Source organism: Panthera onca, chromosome E3 (genome assembly GCF_046562875.1).
Source record: "Panthera onca isolate mPanOnc1 chromosome E3, mPanOnc1 haplotype 2, whole genome shotgun sequence".
Classification (NCBI taxonomy): domain Eukaryota; kingdom Metazoa; phylum Chordata; class Mammalia; order Carnivora; family Felidae; genus Panthera; species Panthera onca.
Window position 1 is genome coordinate 4,169,424 of NC_138354.1, and position 12,193 is coordinate 4,181,616.

Genomic DNA, 12,193 nt, shown 5'->3' on the forward strand with positions numbered 1-12,193 from the left:
AGAGAGGCGCAGAGAAAGAATGGAGAGCCCCCCACAAGCCCTCTGTTTACTTACTAGGGGGCCGATGGAGCCACTGAGGGTCTTTGGCTACATCCTCAGGGCTGGGGTGGGGACCAAAATGAAAAATGGATCTCAGCAGAAACCCTCTTCCACTGTTGCAGCTGTTGGAAGGGGAACAGCCAGGCTTTAGCTCCCCTGTGGGCAGGAGACTGGAACTCCTGCCTGGGAGTCTGGCAAACTCAAAGGGAAAGATCTATAGAGACATTCGGGGGAGTTCCACAAGGGTCAACGGGTCCCCCTAGCTTTGTTGTGCCTCCCATCTTAAATATGAAGAGACACCAGAGAATCAACCAGCAGACACCCATGGAAGTCTCCAATGTGAAAGACAAGTGAGAAAAAAAAAAAACAACACATATATATATATATATATATATATATGTATATATACACATATATATACACACACACACACACACACACACACATACACACCCACACATTCTCCAAGTGATGAGAATTAATGTATCCATGAAACAAGAACAGGGTGGCTCAGTCACTTACGTGTCCGACTCTTTGATTTTGGTCATGATATCACGGGTTTGTGAGTTTGAGCTCCCCATCAGGCTCTGTGCAGACAGCACAGAGCCTGCTTGGGATTCTCTTCTCTCCCTCTCTGCCCCTCCCCTGCTCATGCACGCACACATGCTCACTCTCTCTCTCTCTCTCTCAAAATAAATAAATAAACCTAAAAATAAAAAAAAAGGAAGAATATCCAATCATAAGAGCTCCTAGAAATTAAAAACATTACATTGAAAGGTTAGAAGACAGTTAAGAACATGTCCTAGAAAGCTGAATAAAGAGAGATGGAAAACAAAAAGTAAAGTATAAAAAAAAGTAGATGTGGGGCACCTGGGTGGCTCAGTCGGTTAAGCGGCCGACTTCGGCTCAGGTCATGATCTCACGGTCCATGAGTTCAAGCCCTGCGTGGGGCTCTGTGCTGACAGCTCAGAGCCTGGAGCCTGTTTCCGATTCTGTGTCTCCCTCTCTCTCTGCCCCTCCCCTGTTCATGCTCTGTCTCTCTCTGTCTCAAAAATAAATAAATGTTAAAAAAAAAAAAATAGGGTATATGCCTTAAAAAAAAAAAAAAAAGTAGATGATCAGTCTAGGAGATCCAATATCTAATGAATAGGCGTACTAGAGGGAAGGGGATTACAAAATACTAATAAAATTAATATTAATTCAAAAAAATAATAATAATTCAGCCTGAAGGACCTCAGTTTCCAGATTACTATGGCCTATGGAGCACCCAACACAGGAAATGCAAAAGAATCCACAGGAAGACACATCGATATGAAATTTCAGACCACAAGTGATGAAAAGAATAGTAACAGTATTAATATCCATGAGGCTTACTTTGTGCCAAACAATGTCCTGGGCATTTATGTACATAAGCTCATTTAGTCTTCATAGAAATGGTAAAAGGTAGGCACTATTATTCAATTCACAAAAAAGAAAACTGAAGCATGTCCAAGACCACATGGCTAGAGAGTGGTGAAGCACGTTTGTGCATGAATTTTAGAGCCAATGCTCTTGAGGTAGTTCTAAAAAATGTTAAGCATTTGGAAAAGGATAAAAGAAAAAAAAAAGGTTCACACATGAAGATCAAGCAAAGGAGCATCACACTACTCAAAAGTAACACTGGAATTTGGAAGGTGATGTTACAATTCCTTCAAACACCAGGGGGAAATTATTTCCAAAATGCCTGTCAAGTATGACAGTAGAACAGAGGCATTTTCAGGCACACTAGGCCTCAAAAAAACTTGCCTTCCACGGACTCTTTCACAGAAAACTGCAGCAGGATGTGCTCTACCAAAACAAGGAAGTAAAGCACAAAAAAAAAGGAAAGCAAGGGAGTGAGGAAACAGGAAATCCAACACAGCAGAGAGATAAAGGGAGTTTGAAGGATTATGGCTCTAAAACAGGGCCAAGCACCAGGCAAACCAGACTAGACCGGAAAGATGGAAAACTCTAGGAAAGAAATATGCAAGAAAAGAGGCAGCTAATCCAGTAGATAGGACCAAATAAACAGTATTCCAAGAGACTGGAAGACAAGAGATTGTAAGAAATCCCAGCAAATTAAAGGGGGGAAAAAAAGGCAATGAATAACTCCAGGAAATAAAGAAGTGAATTTCATTATACTGCTTGGCTCAAATGTAGGCAATATTTACAAAGCCAAACACAAAATAATAAACCTGGTGTAAACAAGACTTTATTTCACATATATGGGGAGGATAGAGGAAAGAAACATGATGGGGCGTGATATAACAACAATAATAAATACTACTAGAGCTTATTATATTCCAAATACTGTCCTAAGTGTTTTACATGTATTAACTATTTAATCCTCACAATAATCTCATGAAGCAGTCGCTATTATTTTCCCCTGTTTTACAGATGACAAACATTTTCAAGGCACAGAGAAAAGTAGAGAAACTTGCCCATGGTCTCACACTAAGAAGTAGCCGAGTCATGATTCAGACTCAGTCCACACAAAATGCTCATCTGCCACAGAAGTCAACAGAGAATCGCAAAGACTGAAAAATGACTAGCAGGAGAAGCAGGTTATTACATAGAAATATGGATGAAAAGGCCTCAAGAAATAGCCAAAAGAGTTAACTAAAGGAATCAAGACTAGGGAGACAGGAAGCAGGGGATGGCTGGTTTTCTTCATAATTCTTCTTCTAACACTAACTGACTTTTAAAATGATGTGTAACTTTTACTCTAATGTTCATATTTAGCGTGAAGCAGAACCGCACACTCTTAAAGGCTGAACTTCACCGTGGGCAGAGTATTCCTCAATAAAACTTTAAAAAAATAATAAGTGAGGGAAAGGATTTTAAGATGCGCACACAATTAGATACCAACGCACACTCACCTGCATGAGGAGAATTTAAGGAAACTGACAATATTCGTATGAATGGTGAAAACGCAGAAGAGGTGAATGATATTGCCAGGAGGGTACAACGGAACATCCACTGGAGAACTCCCAACTGTTAGAGCTTGAACCTCCATATACCCTGTGAGCAAACAATCTGCTCCTAGGTACTATATCCAAACAACTGTGTACGTATGTATACCAAAAGCCATGTTCCTAACACCGCTATCCACAGCAAACCCTCAGTGTCCATCGACAGGAGGGGATACGGTAGTAGTATTTTTCTGTATAATACTACACAGCACCAAGAAATAAATCGCCGCCTCACACCGCAATACGGATAAATCTCACGCACATACGGCGGAGTGGAAGCAAGCAGAAAGAAAAGAGGGCACGCCGTATGATTCCACTTATATATAGAAAGTTCAAAAATAGGCACAACGATTCTAAGGTACCAGAAATAAGAAATGATGTTGGAGGTGGGGTAGAGGGTGGCTGGGAGAGAACAAAATGGCACCCTCTGGACGCTGGCAATGCCCTGATCTCGAGCTGCTTGGTAGTTAGACGGGCGTGTTCGTGTTGTAAATATGCCATGTTATAAACACTCACGATTGGAGCATTTTACGGTATATCTGTTACACCAAATTAATTTTTAAAAAATTAAATTTTTTTTTAAATTTCTTTTTCAAATTTTTTTAAATTTAAAAAAAAAAAAGAGAGAGATTCAATTGACGGGTTCAGGGTGGGACCCTGGAGTCCCAGAAGCCCACGGGCCATTCAGAGGGGCCTAATACACAATTCCAGAGGTCCCCTGGAGAGGACGGGACTAGAACAAGAGATTAGCTTGTTAACTTGATGACCTGTTGAGTCATCGGTTAACGATGACTGTAATTCCAGCAATCACTTTTACTCTAACTTTTGCGAGGGCCATCCCTCTGCTAGGCATCTGGCTGGCACCGGCTCATTCGAACTTCACAACAGCCGGATGAATTCAGTATCACTAATGGACTCATTTTATAGATGAGAAAATCAAGGCCTAGAGAAACATCCCACACCCGGTAAGTGGAGGAACAAGATCCAAAACTCCAGCAGTCTAACCTCAGCTCCGAGGCCAACCTGCCTCCAGATAAAGCAGTTCTTTATGCGGAGATCAAAGGGTAGAATCTTCAGCTGGCTCGTGAAGGCCCAGAACGTGCAAGATTGGGACAGCGCATGAAGAGGGGTTTTTTTGTTCGCTTTCATTAGCTCACGAAGGAAACTCGGATGCAGGTGAAGGCTGCATCTGTGGGCCTGCAAAGGTGGCACAGAGCTTTGGTGTTTCCCACCTAATAGCCTGACCTCCTCTGGAGTCAGATGCCAGGCCTCTGTGGGCAGCTAGTGTGGTAAGGACCCTGACCTTGGGGGCCAAGACTGACTGCTGGCCAGGGCTCCCAGGAGCCCCTGGGGAGCCCCAAGACCTATCCGGACACCAGCTCCCACGGGTCCCCTCAAAAGCTGGGCTGGGACGTAAAGGAGGACAGGGTGGTCACAGTGATGGGGCTGCAGTCTGGGTGGAGGCCAGGGCTAACGATGACCAGGAGGGAGATAAGTCAGCTCAGACCATACCGGTCCACGCTGGAACAAAAGCACCCCAAGGTGCTCCCATCCAAATCAAGAATGCCCAATCACCGCACTCTCCCCAATCTGTTCCTCCCCATTCCTCCACAAGCAGCACCTCCCCAAAATCCAGCCAGCTTCCGTCCTCCTTCTCTTCCCCGCCATGCGTCTTCGTTGTAGCCTGACCTCCACCAAAGCCCCAAACCCTGGCCGCCTCCAGCCTCCCTCCCTGGTCACTATCACCTCCCTAACAGCCTCCTTGCCACGGACTACCCACCACACAGTCTCCAGCTGGCAGCCCAGACCGGTTTTGCTAAGTGCTTATTTTGAAATAATTTCAAACGCGGGGAAAAGTTTGAAATAGTACAATGACCTGCCATATGACCTTCCCCGGGTCCAGCCATTGTGAACTTTCTCACCCTGTGTGTAACTCGGGCTCAGCGATTTATGGGTGTCTCCCATACATCTATAAATTTGTCTCTTCCTGAGCCATTCCTGAGAGTAAGTTGTGGCCATCATGTCCCCTGTCCCCAGACGTTTCAGTGTTCTTACTTCCAAAGCACAAGGGCATTCTCTTACATAACCACGGTCCAGTTATCAGCTTCATGAAACCTAATATTGATTGGACACTATCAGCTAATCTACAGCCCATATTCCAATTTCATCAATTGCACCCATGATGTACTTTAGAGCAATTTCTTCCCCCATCCAAGATCCAATCGCGGGCCATACGTCGCCTTCTGCGGTCACATTTTTTTAGTCTTTTAATCAGGAACTGTTCTCGGCCTTCCTCTGTCTTGGCACGCCATTGACATTTTTTAAGAGTCCACACCAGTTCCGGGACACCTGGGTGGCTCAGTCCTTTAAGCCTCTGACTTGGGCTCAGGTCATGATCCCGAAGCTCAAGCTCATGAGTTCGAGCCCTGCATGGAGCTCAGACCCTGGGGCCTGCTTCAGATTCTGTGTCTCCCTCTGTCTCTGCACCCCCCCCCCCCAAACTCGTTCTCATTTTCTGTGTCTGTCTCTCTCTCAAAAACAAATAAAAACATTTAAAAGAAGAAAGAAAGAAAAAGAGAGTCCAGAGCAGTTCTGTAAAACGTCCCTCACTTTGAATCACCCTCTCCGTTTAAAACCTTCCACTGCCTTCTCATTCCTCAGTGTGAAATTCCAAGACCTCATTACTGGCCTTTAGGGACCTGCAGGGTCCCCCCTCCCCTCCCCGCAGCTGCAGTCACTCTCCCCTCTCCTAGTCCCTCACTCCTGGGAGCCCCTCACTCCAGCCCAAACAGACCCTGGGCATTCTCTTTCCTTCGCAGCCTGTATCTCTATTTAAAACGATTTCCTTCGACGATCTGTGTGTGTGCGCGACTACTGCCTGGCCCCCACACTACAATGGGACTCCGATGAGGGCAAAGATTTGCGTCTGGCCATTGCTGGATTCCCAGAGCCAGAGCAGTGCCTGGCGCGCAAGAGACGCTTGGAAACGGCTTGCCGAGTAAATGAACGAGTGAAGAAAGGGAGTGTTTGGGTTGACAGCTAAGGAACCAGTAGGCTCGGAGAGTCAGGGAGCCCAGGAGCCCCCTGCCGCCCCCCATCCAGAGTCCAGAACCTGCCCCACGCTTCAGAGAGGAGGAAGCACCCAGCAAATCTCCTTTATCTTTGGATCGTATCACTCCACCCGCCAGTCCCACTGATTAATCTCTTTAAATCAATCCCAGTAGGCCGACGGGCTGGATTCCAGAGATAGAGCTGATGGAGCCTGGAGAAGGCCCGTGGCCCCCTATTGTCCACTGGCCAGTCCAAAGTGCATGGCCTCCTGGTCCTGATCCTTGGGTTCCACCCCCCATTCATGTATCCTGCGGGGCCCAGCCAGCCCAGGGAGTGGGGGCAGGGAGAATAAACATCCAAGTACAAAATCCTGCTAATAGGTCTTTAATTGCAGCCGAGGAGGGCTGGGTCCAGGGCTCCCAGCCCCAGAACTGAAGAGGGGAGCCTACCAGGTGCTTGTCACTTACTTGTCCATTTCACCGACTGCTGAGAACATTTAAGAGCTCACTCTGTATAACAATACTCAAGGTTACCCGCAAGGTAATGGCCAACCAAACCCCATTTATTCTTTATTTGCCTCTTTTTCTGCACAGGAAAGAGCCAAACCCCTCAGCGTAGACCGAGGATGCAAAAAGGCATCCCCCCCCCCACCCCCACCCCGGGGATCCTCACTCACCACAGTGCCCTGTCAACACCTGCCTGGATGGGGTGGCCACAGCCCAGCCCTAGCCAGGGTCCCCCTCCGGCCAGGAGTTCTCCCAGAGTCTCCCAGAGAAGCAGCTCGGGTAGATTCACAGGCTCCCCTACCCACTCTGGAGAGCAGACTAGGAAGGGGTCGGAGGTAATCCGGTCTCACACTGCCTCGCTGTGTGACCCAGGGCAAATGGCTCAGCCTCTCCTGGCTTCCCAGAACAAAAACAAACAAATAAAGATAGGGCTGATAACGCTGGCCAGACCTAAGAAGCTGACAGCCAAGTAGGAGAAGCGCCTGAAAGAGAAAACTTAGCACCTGCACCCAGCAAAGAAAGAGGGGGAGGGGGGCTGGGTTGAGGAATCTGTAATCCACCCCACCCGAGCAGTGAATGGGAAACAGCTCTCTACCTCCTGGCTAATAGGATTAGCACTGGGTTGGGCTCTGGGCGTTGGCCTAGGGTCCAGGGTCTCCCTGAGGCCACTCAAGGTGGAGGCAGCGAGGGACAGCGCCAGCTTGCCCCCCACCCCAACCTTTCCTTCCCAGGTGAGCATGGCCACAGCAGCACTTTCCAAGCCTGCTTGCTATTTCCTCCATGACCTCAGCTGCCAAGCATGCAGGAGGCAGACGGCTTCTGAAGCAGGAGGCTCAGAAGACAGGCCTCTGCGGCCACCTCCAGCTGGACTTCCTTGTCCTGCCTGCCGCTGTGAAGGTTCTTCACCTATCCAGCCTCAGCCTCCCCATCTAGCTAATGGGCGTTAGTCTGCCCGCTGGGCCCTGGCACACTGTAGGCTGCCAGAGGCACCCCCTTGAGTAGTAGCTGTTTTCACTGCTTCTCATTAGGGCACATGGCTCTGTCAGGCAGGAACCAGGCTGGAGATGGGACGCCTTCTCCCTGGCTGGGGGGGGGGGGGAGGGGACACAGAGACCAGGGAAGGCACCCCCAGCCAGGAAGACCCAGGGTCTGACTCCCAGGCCGAGGGATGCCGCCACGACCCTGGGGCAAACTAAGTGAAGGGATGAACTCAAAAGAGAGGCAAACACAAAAATTACCCTGGCCTCAGGGCGGGCAAAAGGGGATGGCCACGCTGCCCTTTGTACCGCGGGCAGCCCCTAACCCCTCCCTGGGATCCTGGCACCACGGTAGAGAAAACCATAGCCCTGGTCACGGCCCCCTAGGCAAAATGCGGCCTCAGCTCCAGGGGGGACACGGGCACGGGCCCCCAAGCCAAGACCCAGTCCTCGCACCCCGGCGGGCAGGGATGCCCGGCCTCGCGGCCCCCGCGTGTGCCCCTCCCCTGCCCGGCGCCTCACAAAGGCCCTTTGTCCCTCTGAGCCCCGGGACTCCGGTTCCTGAAAAGTTCCGTAAAAAAAATCAAAGACACAGGCAAAACCGGCCAGCGCGGCCTCTGTCGAGCGGGCAGGGTCGGTGGGACAGGGCCAAGGCGGCCACTGCGGCCGGAGGAGTCCCTTCCAAGGCCGAGGGGAGAGTCGGCGGCTCCCCGAGAAATCGCAAGAGTCCCAGACTACACTCTGGAGTGGAAAAGGTGGCTTTTTTTCAAGTGAAGCGTAGGACGCCAGGCAAAGCAGCTGGAGGCAGCCGGGGAGGAGGGAGCGGGTGTCCTTCAGCGGCCGGCGGCAGGTCCGGAGGTGCCCCTCGCCTCCCTTCCCACCCGGCTGGACTGCAGCGGCCGCGGCCCGCCCAGGACGAGCTTCTCCCGCCCGGGGGCCGTCCCCACCGAGCCTCAGCGGCCCCTCTCGGGAAACGGCAGAGGCCTCCGGGGCCCTCTCGGCCACCTTCTCCCGAGGTTCGATGTCAGGCCCAAGGTTTTCCCTCCGCCGCTCGTGCCCGGCCAGATCCGCTCGCACGCCGCTTCCTTCCCCGAGCGTCGGGATGGCGGCGGCCCAGCCTCTGCGCCCCACCGCGCCGCGCGCCCGCCTTCCCGCCGGAGAACAAGGGGCTCCTGGGGCCGCAGTCGCTGCCCTCCTACCGGGGTGTGAGTCCCGGGGCCGCCGCTCTCCTCCCGGGGGCCGAGAGGCGGCGAGACGGTCCCCGCCCGCCCGAGGCCGCGGTCTCCGTTCTCCCCGCAGCCTCCGACGCCGGGGCGGGACGGAAACCCCGCACGCTGCGAGTGGAGGGGCTAGAGCGGCCCACGGGCGCCGGGCAAGGGCGTTTGCCAAGAAAAGGATTCGAGCTCGGGGGACGGACGTCTCAAAGGGTGTGGAGCGGGCTTGTTCTTTTCTCGCCCAGGTTTTGAAAACCCCAGGCTGGCCTGGAGCAGCAGGGGCCCGGGAGTCGGAATCGCCCCCGGAGGCTCCGGTTTCGGCAGACGCATAGGCTTCGGGAGGGCATAGCGCACGGGGGAAAGCGGCCGAGCCGCGCACCCCTCTCCGCCGGGGCCTCGGGAATGGCCTCCGTCCCGGGCCCGGGGGTCTCCCCGCCCTGTGAGCTGAGCCTGCCCGCACCCCCGTGGACCCGCCCAGGGAAAGAGACGTGCCGCGTCCCAAGAACGCCAAGGAACAGGCCGAACAGTTTTTCCCGGGCCTCCCTCCCCAAGATCCCGGGAGGGGGGGTGGGCAGGAGGGGGCGGCCACGGCGCAAGGCACTTACCCGGGTGCGGGTGGAGATTGAGGCCAGCCATGTACTTCCCGGGCGGCAACGGGCCGGGCAAGCCAGAAGCGGGCAGGCGTCCGGCCGCAGTAGTGCCCACGCGGTGGCTGTCCATAGCCAGGCCGGACAGCAGCGGCGGCGGGGGGCCGTGCACGGACCGCGGGGGCCCGAAGTCTCGGCCATCCATCCTCCGCGGGAGTGCCGCAGCCAGCCCCCCACCCGGCCCGCGGGCCTCGCTCAGCGGGACCTAAAAGTTCGGCCTCGGCGTAGTCCCAGAGTCCTCGGGCGGCGGGGGCTCCGCGGCGTGCATGGCGGCGGCGGCCAGCGGGGTTTGCGCTCGGCTGCGGGCCCGCGGCCCGGGGCGCACGGGCGGCCGGCGGTGGGGCCCCTCCGGGCGGCCAGGCGGAGCTGCGCGAGGCGGCGCACACGGCGTCTTGGCGGGGAAAGGCCACGGGCCGCGGAAGAAACAGAAGGGGGAAAAAGGAAGAGGGAAGGGGGGGGGGAAAGACAACAAAGTTTCAGAAAGTCGTCTTGCCGTTCGGGGTCGGGGAATGCGGATCTGGTGGCCGGAAATAAAATCGGGGGTAACCCGTCCTCCACAAAAAGTAAAAATCCATGCTCCTTGCTCCGGCGGCCGCGGTTCCCGGGGACCCGGCTCGGAAAGTGGCCGGTGGCGCGCTGCGCCCCAGCCTAAACTGGCTTGGCGGCTTACGGGTCCTCCCGAAACCGGGGAAGGCCCCTCGGCCGCGCCCGGGCGGCATAAATACAAACCTCCCAAGTGGGACTGATTCCTGGGCGTCACATGCTCCGGGGTTTCAAACCGTGAAACCTTTCCATGAGCAGTTCGAAATGTCTCCCTAAACACTGGGTCACTATCTGATCCGGAAAGTTTAATATTTAACCTTTTTGGCCCCTGGCCTGCCTTTTTGAGTCTGGTTTCCCTAAATTCGCCCTGAGCCGCCAATTAGTGTTGTCTTTTGTTTTTTCGGGTTTTTTTGTTTTTTTCCAGGAGAGAAGATGCAAAGCTGGTTTATTATTTTTAAAGAGGCTCGTGCCTCCTCCCGCCGCCCCCCTCCGGCGACTGTGAGTCGCGGAGTCTGAGTCCGAGGACCCGAGACGTGGCATTCTCGCCCGAGCACTGGAAAGAATCCTTCAAAACAAGCTTTGGTTTCATTTTCCAGCGCCTTGGCCTGGGAATCCTGCGGCCCTAGGACGTGGCCTGGCGCGGGGGATTTGGGGGGAGGGGGGCGGTCAGAGGGTAAGCAGGGGGCTGAAGGGTCTTGCTCCTACCCTAGCTCCCCCCCCCAACCCAAAAATAACCTACAAAGAAAACCTTTGCAGCGCGGGCCGACCAAGGGGCGCCTCCCCCAGCGTTGGGTAAATCCCCCTGTAGTTCCAGTTTAAAGCTGTTTGTTTAAAAGATTTGTCGTTTGCCGATTCCCATGGGGGCGGGAGGGGGTCTTGGAGCCAACCCTGCCCTCGCTCTCCGTCTGCCCGCAGCAGCTCGGATTCCTGATTCCGAGAGGCCCGGGCGTTTCCTAGAGCCACCGATCCACGCCAAAGCCACCGGCTCCCGGGTGCCCGCCCTGCGACCGGCGCCCAGCCCCCCGAACTGCAGGCCCCCTCAGCCGCTGACCTCCCGGCCTCCTTCTCCAGCCTCCCTCCCCAACTTTGCTAAGGGTGCTTATTTTAACCCGGTTTTGGTTACAAACACCCTCTTCCCTCCCTCCCTCGCTCACTCCCATCAGGCTCTGGTTACCAGATCCGCGTTTACTTTGGAAAAATCTAAGATCGCCACATCCGAGGATACATGTCTTAAGGAGGCGATGAGCTTTCCGTGATTTTTTTTTTTAAATGCTCTTTGTGCAGCTTTCTTTTAAAAGCTAGAGCTTCGGAGCATGCCCCAACGCCCCACTTCGGGGAAGTCGAGGTGAAGGCCCCTGGAACACCCTCGCTCTGGTAAAGAAGCTGGCTCGGCCATCTGTGGGCTCCGCTGCGTCCTCTCTACTTTTCTCCCCCACTTAAATGCAGTTAAAATGGCTGAATTCCGGCTTTTAATTAAAAACAGCCTATAATCGAAAACGTCTCGGCGTCCCTGGCTCCCCCGCCGCCTGCCGGGAACCGAGAAGGGAACCGACGCCCCTCAGCCCGGCTGGGCGGGCTGGAACGGGGCTGAGGGCTCAGGTGGGCGCCCGAGGCACAGCGACCCGCCCCCACCCATCCCAGGGCGCCCCCACGTCGCCGATGCCGGTCCCCGATCCCGTAATCGGGGACCGCAGAGCTGCGGGGATCCTCCCGAGCACCCCGAGGGTGAGGCGGGGTGGGGGGTCAGATGAAGAAGTTTGGAGACCTTCGCGCCCGGCCAGGGACGGACGGGCGGCCCGGCAGCGTACCTGGCGCGGCGGGGCTCCCGGCTCTGGGCTCCGGCGACGGCGACTCCGGTGGTGGCCCCGGCTCCCGGCGCGGCTAGGCGCCCGTGCTGCCCGCCATCCCGCGGCTGCTGCTCCCCTTCGCCACCCGCAGCCGCCTCACACTTTTTGCCCGCCTTTCCTTTTTTTGGTAGAAAACCGCTCCCCGGGCCGAGCGCTCGGCGCGCCAACTCCTCCGCCCTCCCGCGGCCCGGCTCCCGCAGCCCCCGGAAAAGCCAGCTTTCCTCCCGCCGAGCTCCCCGCTTTTTAATAAAATCCAGGTAGCGCCGGTTTAAAGAATCCCAAATCTCCATATACAGCCCGGGATTGGAAAAGGTACATTACACAACCCCCCTTTCAAGTTCCTCTCGCTGGATCTAAAAAAAAAAAAAAAAAAAAAAAG

General features: G+C 54.3%; 1 protein-coding gene across 5 annotated transcripts in view; it reads right to left on the bottom strand.

Annotated features, from left to right (window-relative positions):
- TNRC18 (trinucleotide repeat containing 18) overlaps positions 1 to 12,171 on the bottom strand; it is an 87,749-nt gene extending 75,578 nt beyond the window's left edge. For 4 of the 5 annotated variants that reach the window (XM_078440014.2, XM_078440011.2, XM_078440012.2 and 1 more), the window contains exon 1: positions 9,383 to 9,682. In XM_078440014.2, coding sequence (XP_078296140.2) covers positions 9,383 to 9,569 — 187 coding nt within the window. In that variant the 5' untranslated portion in view covers positions 9,570 to 9,682. Of the gene's footprint in view, positions 1 to 9,382; positions 9,683 to 11,775 lie in introns of those variants that run through there. The other variant, XM_078440015.2, reaches the window with a different exon arrangement.
- Positions 12,172 to 12,193: the final 22 nt, after the last annotated feature.